Source organism: Alexandromys fortis, unplaced genomic scaffold (genome assembly GCF_014885135.2).
Source record: "Alexandromys fortis isolate MF-2015 unplaced genomic scaffold, M_Fortis_MF-2015_v1.1 scaffold_63, whole genome shotgun sequence".
Classification (NCBI taxonomy): Eukaryota; Metazoa; Chordata; class Mammalia; order Rodentia; family Cricetidae; genus Alexandromys; species Alexandromys fortis.
Genome location: NW_026067953.1, coordinates 8,424,256 through 8,442,522, shown reverse-complemented (window position 1 = coordinate 8,442,522; position 18,267 = coordinate 8,424,256). Strand labels below are relative to the sequence as shown.

At 46.0% G+C, this 18,267-nt stretch overlaps 1 protein-coding gene across 4 annotated transcripts in view; it reads right to left on the bottom strand.

The window, feature by feature from the left end:
* Positions 1 to 18,267, bottom strand: part of Unc79 (unc-79 homolog, NALCN channel complex subunit) — a 186,145-nt gene that overhangs the window by 112,906 nt on the left and 54,972 nt on the right. For all 4 annotated transcript variants that reach the window (XM_050151361.1, XM_050151363.1, XM_050151364.1 and 1 more), the window contains exons 9-14: positions 11,847 to 12,076; positions 9,801 to 9,972; positions 8,333 to 8,563; positions 3,960 to 4,150; positions 3,365 to 3,488; positions 1,707 to 1,847 (exon numbers count right to left, since the gene is read on the bottom strand). In XM_050151361.1, coding sequence (XP_050007318.1) covers positions 1,707 to 1,847; positions 3,365 to 3,488; positions 3,960 to 4,150; positions 8,333 to 8,563; positions 9,801 to 9,972; positions 11,847 to 12,076 — 1,089 coding nt within the window. The remainder of the gene's footprint in view (positions 1 to 1,706; positions 1,848 to 3,364; positions 3,489 to 3,959; positions 4,151 to 8,332; positions 8,564 to 9,800; positions 9,973 to 11,846; positions 12,077 to 18,267) is intronic.

Below are 18,267 nucleotides of genomic sequence, written 5' to 3'. Positions count from 1 at the left end.
GAAAACACCCCCAATTCCATAGTCTGGGAAGGAGTCAGGATCCTGAAGAATGAAGGTGCCCGCCATCATTTTCATCCTGCCAGAATAATCTACAATGGCTAAACTACTGAAAACTCGTGGAAAATGAGAAAATATAAAGGTAAAATATTTTAGGATAATTTTTAGAATTATAAATGTAGACTTCTAGACCGGAAGGGCTTTGGAATGACCCCTGAAATTATAATGATCAAATTCTCATGAGAAAAGATACAATGGACCTGCGGTGCTGGCTATTTCCCATGTACCCAGCCAATCCCCTCCCGAGATCCTCACGGAGCTTTTCTACTCTGCCCTTTACTGTCTCTCAGCTGCCCCTCTGCCATTTGGTGTCCAGGTGGGCTCAGTCAATGGTGGACACCAGAAGAGCACCAGGGCTGCAGACGTCAGAGGCAGAAATAGTTCTTGCCACTTCTGCCTGCAGTGCATCTGAGGTCACCACTCTATGGTGACCACGGTCAGCCTCTACTGGAGTTCCAGCTCCAGGAAGGCTGCTGGAGTTCTGTATCCTTCAGCCCCACAGGTACAGTGGTCTGTGGCTGAGCTATCACTGGGTGAGGGTGCTTCATCATCCTTGTGTGCCTTTAGCCATTCTCATCACTCCCCCAGTGGAATCCCCACTAGACTCTCCCCTTTTTACTAAGAGCAATACGTTCTGCAGTGGAGTCCTATCTGCCATGTCTGTGTGTCATGCTCAACTGCCATTTCATCCCATGAGGACCATTCTGGCAGTCAGGAAGCACAGCAAACAGCACTCAGTTCCAGGTAAAGAAGATCACCCCATATGAATCAGAATACACATTTATAGTGTCACTTCACTGGACCTAAGTTTCAGCAACTGTAGAAATGAGGATGATGGGTTCCTACAACTCTGCGCTAATGTTCAGTGTGAACATAACACAGAGTGAAAGGCTGTGAACTGCTATACAACCTTTGAGTTGCAAAAGTAAGAAAACAAGGTGGGCCACTGGTTCCTACCAGACAGGTAGGCAATGATCATTTTCAAAGAAAAAAAAATCCACTGAGTATAACCTATGATCCCATGACCTCATTAGGGTTTCTGATCCCCAGACGTCAGTGTGACTTGGGGAGCATTCTGAGGACAAGCTTGCCATGCAGACACTTGAAGTCCTTCACCTCTCAGGAACTGCTCATGGTCTGAGAACATCCTTGCACCTATAGAAAGTCCTTCAGGTCCTCTATGGACATCTTACATTCTTAGGCATTTTTCTCACTCACAAAGATACAATGAAAAGACCTCATCACTTAAAGTCCCCACCAATTGACCATGTCTTCCCCAAACACAAAACAAAGTCACTTTCCTCAAAGTGAAATACTGATCTTCAGTAACTAGAATTCCTATTTACCAGGATATGTCTTACCCCCAGAGGAAGAACATAAGCAGAGAAAAAATTACTCTCATTCTCTCAATGCTAAGGCAAAATTAAATTAAAAAGAAATGAAAACAGTAACTTACCGATTAAAGGCTATATCAAGTTTGTCTTTAACAAATGTTTTCTTATTTAATGTAATTAAAAGATTAATGGAAAGGAACATGGTACACTCTTCCCAAAGAGATTTCTACTGATGCTACTTTGGAGGCCGGAATAGCTGGCAAGGGTTTCCCCAGTCTGAACAAGTAGGACAAGAACAGTCATGGCAATAATTACCCTTCGTGCTGCGGTGTTCCCTGACAGCTCATTGGTTCTTGACTTTCTTTGATTTGCCAATTCTTTAACAGAATTAACACCATCAGAAAACATACTTATCAAGAGTTGAAGTGGAACCGTGATATCTAACTCCGATAACACCTGAGGGAAAATCACACACAAACACACCCAAAAAGTAAATTTTCAAACTCAGAAAACTAAACTTGATTTTCTCTATGTAAACTACTGAATGTAAGGACAGTTAGCATAGGATATGAGCACAGCTATTTTCACACCCAGCAAGTCAGTCATCTTGGGAATTTCCATTTTCCCCTCCCCATGGTACAGTAAGTGCTGCATTCTTTCCACTGTCTCCCTGATGCTGTGTCCTCCTCTCTCCCACGCACTATGGAACCTTTTCCTCACCATGCATCACTGCAGCCCTCGCCCTGGCCCACTCCCACTCCGACTGAACGCTGCAAGCTCTCTTGTTTTCCGGTGCAAGCTCACGTCCTCTTGGGGCAAATGCACCTCATCTGCAATGAACTCTCTGGTGACCCATGCTTCCTTTCTTTAGACAGAATGAATCCACCCTCCTCTCCTCTTAGATCTCCTTTATGGCTTTCTGGGAACGACTGCCACTTCCTCTGGGTTTAATTACCGGGGCTGTTCCTCCACTGTCAGTTACTCAGAGGAAGAAAGACTGAGAAAGTTTCTAACCCAGCCTTTATCTGCTGTACACAGAGATCAGCAAGTGTTTCCACAGTTAATTATTGTGAGTCAGAGTTGAACCCTGTCTTGTCCATTCTCTTCAATGCACTCTTCCACAGTACCGGGCCAGTACTTTGAAACCTTCCATTGTAGCACTGGCACTCAGAGCAATGAAGAAGGCCCTAAGTTAGATCCCCAGCACCACAAAAAGCAAACTTCAAAAAATGTTTCTGCAATCATAATTAAACTATGGATCTGCTCTCATTTTGTGAAAATGTCTAAGCTTCATGGGAGGGTATTCGATGTCACAATTTTTATTTTTTTCAAACTGAGTGTTCATTAAATAAAATGCCTATCCAAATGCTAGGAGGAAAAACCTGGGTAGCTATAAAATTAAAAATAATGTGGTCCCTGAATTTATGGGGTTCATAATCAGAAGGAAAACTCCTACTCCCCCCCCCCAAAAAAAAAGATTAGAAAGGGAAGAATTCCCAAAGACAGCCTGTGGGATGCTACAGGAAGGAATAATGACCTGGGTGGACTGAGAGCTACAGAAAACTCGAGAGGAGGTAATTTGTGAGGCAGACTTTAAAAGATTGTGTTCTTTGATGGAGACAGAAGAGGAAGTCATCCCGGGCTGAAAGTACAGCACAAACCATTCCTTCCCTGAGTACTTCTCAATCTTTCCAGGCAAAGGGAATTTCTCTGAGCCCCGGACACCTAGCCAAACACAAGGCCTAAAAGGCCCTACGAGTTTGATAATCTTAGCGAACACATTCATCCACTACAGCTACAGCTACATGTATCTGAGATTTAGTGGTTTATCTTCGCACATGTGACTCCAGCTGCAGCACACTTCCAGAGACACAAAGGTTTGGGGTCTCTGCCAAAGTTCTTCCCCTGTCCCCTAGGCATCTAAAGCCTGGTGGCCAAAAGACTGCTCAAAATGGTGGCTTTGTTCAACTCACGTGAAGCCAGAGGAGGGCTTGCTCCTGCACCGTGGAAGGGTATCCTGTAAACCGGCAGCTGATAAAACCAAACATCTCTTCCATGGAAAATGGCAGAGGACACAGCTCTATGTCAAACATTTTGCTGCAAAGCAGAGCAACAGAAGCAAGTGACTGATGGGCACACTCCGAAGATGCCTGGTGGGTGCCACGGAAGTGTTCCTAACTAGAACCTCAGAGAACTAAGTTCCCATTGGGCACTCGTAAGTTTCACCACTTTAAGAGGTGAGTCTCCATCACTACACAGAAACGACCTTATGGCTTGATAACATTACATTAGCGTTCATCCCCATATGGGAATTAATAGAAGAAACTATCCCAGGATCTAAAGACATAAGCAAAGGGAATGATGTAAATTACTGCTCCACAAGAACAAAACCTTTTCTGAATAGGTTCACACCTTCTGAGCTCAGGTTCTGGTGGCACTTTGCCTGAGCTCTTCACATCGCTCCACGGGACCACATAAGATGATCAGCAGAGTGCCCGGCACACAGCGCATGCTCTGTGGCTGTCAGACAGCGCTACGATTAGTGACTTTGTCAGACTACTTACCCACCTTAACACTTCCCTGAATTCCTTTAACTGGTTGTCAGGGACTTCCGTCCGGATGGCCTCCAGCCATTCTGGCATAATGCACTCCCACACGGACTGGCTGATCACATTGTAGGGGATCAGGCAGAGAATCCTGTTGAGCCCTTCCTTTAACTGAGTCACGGTGCTACAGGACTTGTCCCAGTATCCGCCAACCTGGCCAAAAAAAACGAAACATGCTCCTTACAATTACAGTCAAGGGCTTCTTAGAAGGGGACAGACCTATTAGGAGTCACAGCCCAACGGTCTTCAGAGTGAGGTCAGTGAGAATCTTCAAGTCACCATTAAGATCCATCCAAGTGCAAAGAGAAGTACCCTGCAGGAAGACATGAAGTTCTTTGGGGAAATGCCCAGCAGCCGTACAGCTGTGTCAGATGGTAATTCTATTTCTCATCTTTGAGAAACCTCAAAACAGACTGCCAAAGAGGCCACATTGACTTCCACCCCCACCAACAATGCACGAGGGCTCCCTTGTCCCCACATCTATGCCAGCATTTGTTTCTGCTTATACTCCTGATGATGGCCGTTCTGACTGGTGAGAGACTGGATCTTTTTTATTTTCAAGACAGGGTTTCTCTGTGTAGACTTGCAAGTTCTGGAACTCACTCTGTAGACCAGGTTGGCCTCGAACTCACAGAGATCCACCCACCTCTGCCTCCCAGATGGTGGGATTAAAGGTGTGGACTACGATGTCCAGCAAGACTGAATCAAAATCGGTTTGAATCCACATTTCCATAATGACTGGGGCTGTTGAATGCTTTTTAAAGTGTTTACTGGCCCTTTGTGGTTCTTCTTTTGAGGACTTCATGCTAAACTCCGTAACAACAAGAAGACACAGTTTCAGGTAGGTCTGGATACTGGTCATGAACTGAATTTGAACTCTTCTGCCGTGGACTTCCAGAGCCCATGAAAACTGTAATTCCCAAGTTCTCCTCCTACTGTGATGAACAATCCTGAAAAATCACTCTTTCTAAAGCCAGATCAGCATGCAGTTGCTCCCGTCCACAGATAGACACGCTTCCTACTGGAACACTCAGTGCTGCAGATTTTCCTTCACGAACAGCACTGTGGTACAGAGTGCTTGCTGTTTCTCTCCACTGTCCATATGCAGCAACAGTCTTTTTATTAAAAAAAAAAAAAAAAGGTCTAAGGTCTATCCAGGCATGGTAGCAAACTTCTTTAATCCCAGCACTTGGGAGGCAGAGACAGGCCTGAGCTCAAAGCCAGACTGGTCTATAGAGCGAGTTCCAGGACAGGCAGGGCTACATGGAGAAACCCTGTCTTCCAAGTTACAGGGATATACATGGCCACATGTGGCTTTTCACATCGGCTTCAGTGCTTTGAAGACAGGTCTTCATGTTTGCCTGGTAAGCAGTCCACCATGTAGCCACCTCCACAGTCAGTTTCTAAATATTCTCTCACCCTCCTGGGCCAGCATCAACAGAGAACTAAAATCCATTGTCCAGATCCTTACTAAGACTGTACATTTTGGGGTCAACAAGATAGTTCAGCAGGTAAAGGTGTCTGCTGCCATACCAAGCTAAGCTCCACCTCTCAGACCAGCATGGTAAAGGAAGGAGATAACCAACTACAACAGGTTGTCCTTGGACTTACACACACACACACACACCTTTGCATGTACACCCCTACCCCACCACACAATAAACAAATAAATAAAAGTTTTTTTTAATATTGAGTAGTCTTGACCCAAGGCCTACAAGCCAAAACTGAATGACTCAAGCTTCATAAGATTTCTTTACAGCAGTTCAAGCCCCTCGAGAAATGCACCAAATACCCACAACTTCTGCACCGCTCATATGAAACAAGTGTCACTGTGACACTAACATCTTCACTTTGTTACCGTCTAGAAACCTCCGTTCCTGGCTTCTTGTCCTCAGGAACAAGGTCTGCGACCTATCCAACCGCAGCTCTCTGCTCGTGAATTTGCTTCCTCAGGCCCCTTTGTAGGCTCCTAATCATGTAAGGGCTGACAAAAGCACTCCACACAGTCTGCCTGGCATCTTTGTTGCAGGTACAATTTCAAGGAGGTCACCGGGAACGAGATAGAGGAGACACTCAAATTCCAGACTACTGAGAGGCTGTTTCAAAGTGAAACCTTGAGCTCAAGAAGGAAAACGAAAGAGTGTTTGAGCTTGCTGTGTCTGCCTAAAGCAGAGGATTCTGAAAATGCACACCCATTTACCCCCTCCAAAGAGAGGGTTCTGAAAATTCAGCCACTCCGAGGGAAGTCGCTACTTGCGCTTAGCTTCAAATATCCAAAGCCATGTTGACTTTGGTCTGGAAGTCTCAAATCTCTAACAGCTCAGTGAGAATTTATCATCCCTCATTATGTTCATCCATGAGCCTTCTCTTCTAATTAATCATCGTTAGTTCCCACACAGGGCCCACCTTGAGAGAGGAAAAGTTTTACCGACAACATAACTTCTTATCTCCCAGAATCACAGCAAACCTGCCTCCTATAAGGGAAGTAAGAGGAGCACACCAGCACAGAGAAATTGTCCATCACATAAAAATGCAATTTTACAAATGAGTCAGTAGGTGGCACCAAAGACGCGAGGAGCATAGCATAGCTGGATGCTCAGCCATCTGGATCCTGGAAGCAGTTATTCCTGCAGATGGTTTGTGCTCTGATTTATCCTCAAATGTCTCTTTTCAGCACAGTTTTAAACTAAAGATGATCTCAAGGTCATTTTGAAAGAAAACAAAAAATCTAAAATAAAAATAAAACCTAGGAAATACTCTGAAAAAAAAAATCACAGATTGCTGCCAAAAACTGATTCTGGGCCTCCACCTTTCCTGGTTAGGTCACAAATTATATTGTAATGAAGAAATGTGGGCTCTTTCTAGCTGAGCATCTGCAAATAGTCATCCACACTGGTAGCAATAGAATGGAACAGTGGAGAAAACTGTTCTCCAGTGCAAGGAGCGGGGATTCCAACAGTTCTAGGAACGATTTTTGGTGTTTTTAAACATCATGGAGTAGACTTCCACTGTTATTGGTGTCTTAGATGAGAAGCTGGAGTGGAGGGGTTCCCAACAAAGCAGGTCTGTTCACTCACCCCAGAAATTAAAGCAACGACTGAAAGGAAGGAATCTGACACTCAGGATGACCGCACTGGGAAGACAGGGTGAAGCCTGTCTTCCAGAATCCTGGCAAACTCAGAAGATACATGGGGAAGCGGAAGTGAGGCAACACAGCGGAGCGGTCTTAGTCAAATGTGTCTGGTTGGCCATCATCTCAGTTCTGCTCACAGTGAGTATTATTCCTGTTGAGAAAATTACCCCAAAAGACAGGGAGGGAGGCAATCGGGGGGCAGTTTCCATCAGCATCCAGGTCATTATCTACCAGAGCTGTGATGCTGGAAGTGAGGGGGGTCTGTTTCCTGTGGAATCCCTGTCCTGACGAGGGGTGTCAGTCTGTCTCCTCACAGGGTGACCTCCTGAAAAGCTCAACTGACCCTGGAAGGTGTGAGGTAATTACTGAAGACTTCAAGGAACCATCACAGAGATCTGAAAATATGGTACCTTAAAAACCAGTGGTGGACCACTTGTTGAAATACCTTTGAGTTGCTTTTACCTTGGTGTCTTTACCCTCTGAGAGGCCTAAATAATTATTACAACCCACATATAGGCCCAGTCGAGCAAGAAGGCATCTGACACAAAGAAGACAGAAAATGAGGCCAGAGATGCCATGCTTGACCTGTTTCTAGTGACCCACTGGGCATATGCAGGCCCAGGGAAGATCCATTGCTCATAGTAAAAAACTATCTCAGAGTCATGTCATTCTGTCATAATCTAGAAATACACATAAAGCTTCTGAAATTCTCCTCTTTGACTGCAAGCCAGAAAAGAACTGAGCCCCCAAGCCCCATAAAAACCATTGTTATTATTTATTTCTTAACAAAAACAAGCCACGCCAAGAATGAACATATAAGTTATTAGAGATACCTCATTATCCCATCATGCCATTCTTCCCAAAACAAGGCCAAAATGGCACATCACCAAAGCTGCGGGCAGGTATTACACGAACTGCCCTTGCTGTTTGTTTATGTGGATTCAGGTTGGATTTTTGAGACAAGGTATCATCACACCGTAGCCCTGACTGGCCTGGTACTCACTGTGTAGCCCAACCCACGATGGGTGTCATAGCAATCCTCCTATCCCAGCCTCCTAAAGTCTGGGATTACAGGTGGATGCCACCACACCCAGGTAAGCTAACTGTCTTTGGCTGTTGACACAGACAGAGGAAAGGTCAAAGGTGGCATTTCTCCCCAAGTCCTCCCCCACAGCAGGTCCAGATGGATGACCTCCACTTACCCTGGCGAATTCCATGGGTTTGGGAAGAAGGCACATGACCATGACATCAAAGCGGACATCACATACTGTCTTCAACCACTTGGTAACAAACTGGGGCTTTAACTTTTCCACTAAGCTTCCAACTTCATCATCCATCATGTACGCCGTGGAATGGAACCACTGAAATACCATGGCCACCAGCCGGGCCAGGCTCTCTGTGGGCGTGTTCTCACTGGGTGTGCAGAGGCTCACCTGCGGTAGGCACAACGGATCACAGTCAGGCTCCACCCACTCAGCTTCACAAAATTATTACAAGTACATGTAAAGGTCAAGAAAAAATTTAAAGGAGAGGGTCAGGGTCCAGATGATTCAAAATCAGAATGTTTCAAATGATTGTCACCTATGAGAACTTGGGTCCTTTCGAAGGCATGTACAGATTGCCACAGTAACATCCCTAAGCAGCCAATAAGCATCACTTTCCTAGTGTAACTCTATTATGGAACCTGAACTAGAACAGAATCCAAAGGATTTAGTCAGTTAAGTGATATTTCACTAATATCTTCAATTAAAAATACCCATAAATATTTCAATTCTCAAAAGATCAGATTTGCATCAGTAGTAATTCTGATACCCTAGCGCCCCTCTCAATTGGCCATATTATAAGTCATTTTTAAACATCTATCCATTAGAAACAATACTTTACTGAGCACTTGGTGGGATTCAAGAATACAAAATTAATTAGTTAATTAAAGCCTTGTTCCTCCCTTCTAGGAGTTTTCAACAAAAGGAGCCGCAGTGTCCCTACATAGTAAGTTCTTGAAAGCGAGACATGTAGAATCAACAGTTCCCAATTTGATAGTTTTTTTTTTTCAAAACTATACAAGCATAGAAGAGAGTGATCACTATGGAGACACAATCCTTGACTCTAGCAGACAAGGAAAAAAAGCACGCATCTCTGCAGAACAGGCTCGTTCAGCTGGGTCTCTGCCATGTTTGGTCTCCACTGAATGAGCAGTACAGCTGACTCAAATGTAACCACTCACTCCACACAGCCTGACTAGAATTCCTCTGATCCACCCTGAAAACCTCAAAGACGATTTGAGTCCTGGACTATCACATATTCGGCCAAAATGTCATTGATTACATAAAAACTAACAGGCATACCCATCGCATTATTATGCAGCCTCTTTCCTCTTAATGATAAAATTATACGTGTACCCCAAATTGGTTGTAAAATAAACTTCTTTATAATTAAAAAGAAAGGTTCTGAGGATTCTGGAGATGAGTCTGGACATGGTGACTTCCTAGGAGCATTGCTGGATAAATCTAACAGAACTGAGAGCTACTACCCCCCAGAGTACACCACTCCACTCAAAAGGTTAATGTCTCACTGTTCGCTGTCTCCTTTCAAAAGAACAGGAGACATCCCTCATCAGATATAACGAAGGAGTGGGGAGGAGGAAAGCAAAGAGTGACTGGCGCATCTTACTAAGAACCATATTCCGAATTGACTGAGCAGCCTCTGGTCATGCTTATCATCATCCTTGTTATCGAAGTCAGCGTTGTCCAGGGAGTGGTGGGAGGAGGAGAGACCCAGCTGCCGCCGCCGGTTCAACTCGTGCTCCCTCTGCTCAGCGTGGAACTCCGCTTCTTTCAACAAACTGCCCAAGAAGGGTGAGTTCAAGTAAGACGTGGAAAAGCACATCCCAGACCACGGCCCATCCAGAGCAACGGCCACATGAGCCCTCCCCCAACATGGTCACCCTCCTCTAAGTCTGTGCCGTTTACCCAGAAACGCTAGTTTCACTGTCTCGCTATTTTATACTCCCCATCTCAGAGATAAGCCAAGAGACTCCTTCTTCCAGTGGATTGCATGTAGGCTGATGTAATAATATCTCTTCCCTCTGGCTCCCCAGCCACCGACATAGCCAGGCTGGTCATTCGCACCCAGATGAAGAAAAGTCAACAACTAGTGTCAAGGCTCTGGAAGGGAGGCAATGGTTCCTCTCTGGGCTTACTAAGCAAGCAGCAGATAAAAGTAATAATAACTAATGCTGGCAAGCAAAAACAAGTGACTTCATACACAATGTTGGTGAGGTGACACTCATGCTTTCTAAAGCAATATGGTAACATATTATGAAAACATCTAAACCCTGTGACCAGCTAACCCACATCTGAGACTATATAGGAAGAGCCCTGTGCACAGAATATCAAAGAGTTGTTTATAAGATAAGAAAAAATGAAAGCCATCTAAATATATAATGGCAGAGAAAAATTATAACTGCACGTGTGTGTGCACACATGTGTGTGTTATGGTGTGTGTGTGCATGTGTGTATGTTATGGTGTGTGGTATGTGCGTGTGTGTTATGGTGTGGTGTATACTTTGAGCTGGGCGTATGTACATCTGTGTGTACCCCTGCAGAGTCCAGAGAAGGACTCTGGGTGTCTTCCTCCCCTGCTCTCTGCTTTATTCTAGTTAGAGGAAGCCCTGCTAAATTTGGAGCTTGCCTTGGTTAGGCTGACAGGCCAGCACACCTTCGGGTCTCCTGTCTCTGCTCCCTGATGCTGCAGTTACAGGCATATGTGACTGTGCCCAGCCTTTTACATGGTTGCTGGGATTCAAACTCAGTCCTCGTGCTTGCCGAGCAAACGTTCTCTTACCCACCAAGCCGTCTTCCCAGCCTACCCTGTGGATTTCAGCACAACATGGAAAGAGCCGATTGAATGTTGGCCCAAAATGAACCATAGGCTCACTGTAATTACGATCATATAATCAAGACACGCACTGAAAACAACTAGGTAATGTACGAAACTCTACGGCTGCATTTTGATCTCAGTTTTCTGTAATCCGATTTAGTAATCATCAACTTCTATCATGTGTTTGTCAGTTGGTAAAAACAAATCAAAAAGATATAGTCTCTTTTTTAAAAGAGCATTTTAATATTAGTTAATCTTTACTAATCTTGTGACTCTGGATAGTATCTGAAAAGAGCAGATCTAGACGATGTGACGTGGCATGCTCTCTCCGTCATCTAACAGAAACCTTCAGCAGCAGCCTGGTAGCCGGGGCCATCTGAATCCCTCAGCCTCGTGGTCCCCACCAGCACCGCGTCACCTGGCTCTTCTGTATCCTATTACTAACAGGCAGGAAGCAGGGTGCATCTGAGCTCTTGGGCAAGGCCTCCTCCTGGCTAATACTGCAGGGGCTCAAACCCTCACTTTGGAAGGAGCCACCACTTCAGCACCCTAACACCTCCTCTGCTCACGCTACTCTCCAGAGCCTGACAATTATACGTTTCCACTTCTCTAATTCCTGCGTGGATAACTGAAGGGCACTTAGGTCTCCTACGTACCTAGCACAAGGCCTTGCACGTAATTGTCATTCAATCCAAATATTTATTGAATTCATAAATTTTATTAAAACATCATCATGGCAAGGCAGCAGAGAGCATGAGAACCTGAAGTGAATTCACCCATCTCTGTGTGAGCAAGGAGAGCCTCAAAGGGAGTGTCTTCAGAGGAAGCCCAGGTTACCTGATAACAGCCTCCACAGCGCAGACCAGCTCCTCCGCCCCACACTCCCGCGTGTTGATGGGGGGTGGGGAGGTCTGGTAGAGGTGCGTCTCCGCGGCGGCCCCCACCTCGTTATTGTGGTGATTGGAGTGGCATCTTTTGCAGTACCTAACTGGCCTGTTTCCGTGACGACCGCAGCATCCTGCGGAAAAGCAGGTGACGACCGCCCTTCTGACATGGGAGCTGCAGTTCTGGAAGCAGAGAAAGTTGAGCCAATTAAAGTTGGCTTCTGAGAGACAAACTCGGCTAAAAACCTGGAGCAAATGGAACCTCAAGGGACCACTGGAAGTGACCGAGTTTCCAAAATGCGGGGTATTGTCTAGTCACTCAGAGGTGTTTTAGTCTAGTGGAAAGGGTAGAGATGTTCTAGAAAGCAATGGAACTGAGTTAGGAAGCTGGAGTGTTTGAACTTAATGTTTAAGACTTTCCAACAGAAATTCAAAATCAAAACCTAGAACTTTGATGCAGAGAAAGCACACAGCACCAGGAGTCAGGAAGGAAGAAAGTCAACTTCCGGCATAATCCTTTTAAAAACCAGTTTATGAGCTGGGTGGTGGTGGTGGCGCATGCCTTTAATCCAGCACTCAAGAGGCAGAGGTGGGTGAGTTGAGGCCATCCTGGTCTACAAGAGCTAGTTCTAGGACAGGCTCCAAAGCTACAAAGAAACCCTGTCTTGAAAAAAATAAAACAAAACCAAACAAAAAGGTTATCCACCACTAGCAGAGTAAATTTTCCTGCAGTCCATCTGTCCTTGGTGTTCAAGGATAGATGGAGGTTACGCTACACTGGGCTGACAACCCCACAGTAGGGCAGTCTCCACTCCGCCACGGATACACCAAACCATACCACAAGGACACACCAAAGTATGGCTAGACCTAGTGACAGAACTGGCTACCGACATCAACCACAGCACAGGGATCCACAGGAAGTGATGGGAATGAGAAAAGCCACATCACAGGAAGAAGATGCCATCGCATAGTACGGGGGTTGTCAGCACCACCCTGACAAGGCAGGGGAGTGTGGCAGCATCTATGGAAAACAATCTGGGGAGCTTCGAGGAGCAGGAAGCACCCTGACATCAACACCACCATCAGACAACGTCCGTATGTTTGGCAGAGCACCTCAAGGGCAGACAGTGCTGGGCCCTGTCAACTCAGAGTTTGTGAGGAGTTGGGAGTACTCCTGACAGAAATTGCAGGAGAGTCAGGAGGAAGGCTGCAAGCTCCATCAACATGTCAACAGTACAGCAGCCTGTCGGTAGGCGCTATCATTTCACCTCTTCTAGTACAAGGCTACGCACTTTGGATGCCTGTGTTAGAAAATCTCATTTTTTTTTTTTTAAACTCAGGCCAACAAACCATTGAAGCAAGACAGGGACGGGTAAGTCTTTACACCGCCACAGCCGCAGCTTTTCCGGACAGCGGCTGTGTGTTTATTGTCATTGAGTTTGAAATATTTATAATATGTTCTTACCAATTTTTTAAATAAGCATTTGAGATGTCTTGTGATTCTTCTATTAAAATTCCTTGGGGTTTTTCCTCTTTCTCGGCAACAGAAAAGTCAAGTACTGTAGACCACTATCCTGGGAGCACAACAGCTCTCACCCTTCCAAGAGCAGCTGGGACTCTCTGAATGAGAGTCTCAAAGTCAGGCCTGTGGATCCCTGGCCTCCCCTCACAGAAGCGGGGATGGGAGGGCCACTGAACCCTTATTTAAGATCCTAGCCACTTCCTCCTGCACTTCCAGCCAACTACAGGCAATTCTGCCTTAGCTGCCAGTGACATCATGGTCTCAGGAAACGCTCTTTATACAGAGTGTGGAGTAATAACTGAAGCAGGGACTCCATCAATTAGGGAGTTGTCACCCACTTTCTTAAGGTGCTGCTGCTTTGGGGTTACTCATGCTCCTTTAAGTGGCCTCCCATCCATCTCTACAGGTAAACCTTTGGATTTTGATGGAATAGCACTTCAGTCTTTCGTGGGTGCCCTGTCTGGGGACAGGAGACATTTGGGTTTCCCAGGAATTGTTCACTCAATGACCTTTCTTTCGAACACTGAGTTTCACTCTGCAAGCCCATGAGTTCTTGTTAGTTTAGAGATCCCCCTGCTTAGCCACCAACCAACACCACCCTATCAGCAGAGCGCTATTTCTCAGCATGTATTCCTTCTCCCACTGGAGCTGCTGCTATGGTCTGAACATTTATTCCAAACCCCACCCCCAAATTCCTCGGGCTGAAATCTTAACTGCCACGTGATAGTATTAGGAAGTTGAGTCTATGGGAAGTGGATAAGCCAGGAGGACAGAGCCCCCCAAAATGGGATGACTGCCAGCATGAAAGAGACCTAGAGAAAGCCAGGTGTGAAAATACAGCACAGGAAGAAGCCATGTTTAAGGAGCAGACACCAAATTTACTAATGTCCTGATCTTGAACTGCCTGTTGTTTGTAAATGCTTGTTGTTTGTAAATACCCAATCCATGACATTTCATGGCAGCCCAAATGGACTAAGACAATTGCAGTTAGCTTTATGTTCCTTTGGCGTTTTCACTGTTCCATAAATAATAGGCTGTGGACCTGATTTCATCATTAGCCATAATATAGTCCTGAAGTTTAGGTCAACTATTTCCCCGCCCTCCTCCCAACAGCCCAGACACTCCCTGAATCCTAGCGCCATTTTTATATTTTCTGACTTTTTACCGTAGATTTCTTGGTCTCCTATGTACAAGAAAGAAAACTTCACATATCATGATTATCTATGCTCCATGTGAAATTTTTTTGTGGTTCATACAGAACATAACAAATGCATTTGCATACACAGAGGAAGGAAGATACGCTCACAACCAAACACTCAGCCGTATAAACAACACTGACGGCAGTTATGCCAGGTAGGATCAATAGGTACAGAGCCATCTTGCAAAAGCAACAGCAAGACTTGTAACATCCACTAAACATCTGGTGTAAGGCCTCAGACAAGTGCTTAGCTGTGTGGGCTACTGTCAAGGACTGATTGTCACCTTCTTTTTCCTATTTCTCTCCTGTAGTCAAACCCAGACACACAGTGACACTGAGCCCGAGACCAGACTCTGCTCTCTGGGGGCCTTCTAGTTTAATCTATTAACAGGTTCAGTCTTTTCCCCATCCTCGTCTGATGGAACATTGTCACCTCAGGAACCTCAACACACAGCACTCAGGAGGGTGTCCAGACACCTAGTATCCTGGTCATCCCAGTAGGCCCAGGTGGGCAAGACATCGAGAAAAGCAGGGAACACCCCACCTTTACCTTTCAACTAACTGTGCTTCTGTGTATAGAAGCAGACAAAAGCAGGGTTACCTGGTCACTCCTAGGCCACATGACCAGGTGACTGTGTGCTGTGAACAAGTAAACATCGTGCAAAGATGTTAGGTTTGTAGGCTCGAAAAGAAGAGGTGACCTGGAGGTGTTGTTCATAGTAGAGTGTTTGCAGAGACATGAGCAGGGCCTGGGTTCCATCCCCCAGCATGGTAAGGAGGGAGGGAGGGAAGGAGGAAGGGCAGGCTTTTTTATGGCAATGAAGCACCAGGGATAACTGCTGTCTGCAATAACTCGAAGGGGAAAAGGGCACCTAATGAGATTGAGCATGTGACTGAAGACGAATCCACGCACAATAGTGAAAGCGCCAGTTCATCTGTGTTAACTGCACCTGGTGGGGTATGAGAGGGAAATAAAAGGGACAGATTCACTCGGAAAGGAGGCGCTGGAGGAAACACATGGAAACCAAGAAGCGGGCATTGGGAGCAGGTGGAAGGAGCAGATGAGAGTAATAAATACTCCTTAGAAAACTTGAAAACCATCACAGACTGGCTTTTCCTAATGTCTCCTGTTGCATAACAAACCACTCAGAACGGCAGCCATGTGGGTATGTGCCTGGATTCTCCAAGCCAAAGGTTCTCACAGGACACCAACAAGATGGCTGTGCTCTCTGATATCAGGGCCTAAAATGCAATGACTCAAACTTCTGGGAACCAGAAGAGCTGCCGCTGGGAGGCCTTCTTCCCCCACGAATCTGGCGCTGGCTGGGGAAACTGAATGACGGGGACAGGCTCAACGGGGCCTCCACACAAGAGCATCTGCCTGTCCTCTCTGTGCTCGTCAGTGTATTTGCTCCTTTTATGTCACGATGACAAAATACACATGGCTCCTGATATAAAGAAAACGTTTTTGTAGCTCCATATTATGGAGGCTCAAGGGTCCGGCAGAGGCAATAACTGGGCTCTGATGAGGACCTCTTAACAGATGGTCTCCAAGGCAGAAGTGCTTGAGGGGGTGAGGAGACCACATGGCAAGCCAGACACCAAGAGGGGTCAGATTTGGTCTTCTGGAACAACCCATTCTGTGGGAACTCACTAGGGTTCTCTGAGACCTACGAAGAGCTCTGCAATCTGTTCCAAAGGCTTGGTGCCGAGTGATCTCCCCCTAGGCGCCATCTCATAACATTGTCACCAATGGGACCATTTGAGCCCTTAGGGAAGAAACTACATCCAAACCAATTCACTTGGGTTCTCATAACACATAGTTCTTACGGGATGCCCTGGAAGTATTAGGTCAAGAGAACAAGGAGGAAGAGGTGTGACCTTTTGTGACCCAGTCTAAGTCATACAGAGTCACTTCTGCTACCTGAAGACAGTCACACATTCCAAACCTGGAGGAGGAAACACAGGCTCTACTCCTCACTGAGAGGACAATCAAAGAGCGGCATTCTGACCATGGCATTTCCATTCCTCCTTGTGCTAAACATACTCTCCTGCAAGGAACCCCCAAACACTCACTGTGACCATTGTCCCAGACACCACTGGTCACCTCTGTCACACACGGTATGAGTCCTCACCCAGAGAATCCAGGTCCATCATTAATGCCACTACCTGCCACTGATGTGGAGTTCCTGCAAGTTTGGAAGAGAACTGAGCACCTGGCAGAGTGGTGCTGCCATGATAGTGAGCCACACTGAGGAGACGGGGCAATGGACAGTCCACACCAAGTGCCTGGCATGATAGAGTGTCCACACTGAGTGTTGGTGCTTTGGACAGTCCACACCAAGTGCCTGGCATGATAGAGAGCCACACTGAGGAGCTGGTGCAATGGACAGTCCACACCAAGTGCCTGGCATGATAGAGTGTCCACACTGAGTGCAAGTGTGATAGACAGTCTACACTACGTGTCTGACATGGTAGACAGTCCACACCAAGTGCCTGGCATGATAGAAAGTCCATACTGAACGGTTGGCATGATGGAGTGTCCACACTGAAGAGCTGGCGTGGTAGACAGTCCATACGGAGTAGCTGCCATGATAGGCAGTCTACACTGAGTGCCTGGCTTTGTAACCACAAAACTGGAAAGTTTGGAAGACATGGTTAATGGAAGTCAGATGGGCCTCAGAGAGGATTTAGAGAAAATGGAGAGATAGTCTCATGCTGGGAGAAAGGGACACAGCAGAAAAATGTTTGGATATGATGCTGCTCTGATTGTGGGAAGCAAGAAAGGTAGACAAGAGAACTTGGGGTCTACTAAAGACTTTTTCATGTGGAGTTAGAGATAACACCCAAGTGTTTCTTGTTAGAGGCGGGCTGGGGAGATGGCTCAATAGGTCAAGTGCTTGCTATCCAAGAGTCTGATGCCCAGAAGCTATGTAAAAGCTGGGTGCAATGGTTAATATCCATAAGACTGAGATCTGGGAAGGCAGGGAGACAAGTGAATGTTGCAGTCTTGCTGGCCAAGCTGATCCAGCTGAAACCACAGACTGCAGATTCACTGAGAGTCTGTCTCAAAACACAAGGCAGAGAGCCATGGAGAAAGACATCTCATGTCAACCTGTGGCCTCCACATGCTCATACACAGGTAAGCACTATCGCGAAAGCAAGTGAGCATGCACACACACACACATGTGCATACACACATGTGCACACACCACAGTAACTGTGAGAGGGAACGTGAACAGAAGAATGAATTATTGTAGTTACAACTAAAATTTAAAGAGAAAATATTGAATCCAGGGCACTCTTTCCAGTCAGTGGTATAAGATTCTCAAGGTAAGAAAAGGTTTCGGCGTAAACACTATATCCAGGGTCCCATGAGGAAAACGTGTCCTCAGGGGGATAAAGATGATAGGGTTAAATATAAAGTCATTTGTTAAGACACAGAATGAGCAAGGCAGTGGTGGCACATGCCTTCAATCCCAGCATAATACTGGGAGGCAGAAGCAGATGGATCCCTAAGGCTAGCCTGGTGTACAGAGTGAGTTCTAGGACAGTCAGGACTACACAGCGAAATCACGTCTTGCAAAAAAGAAAGAAAGAGAGAGAGAGAGAGAGAGAGAGAGAGAGAGAAGGGGAGGGGAGGGGAGGGGAGGG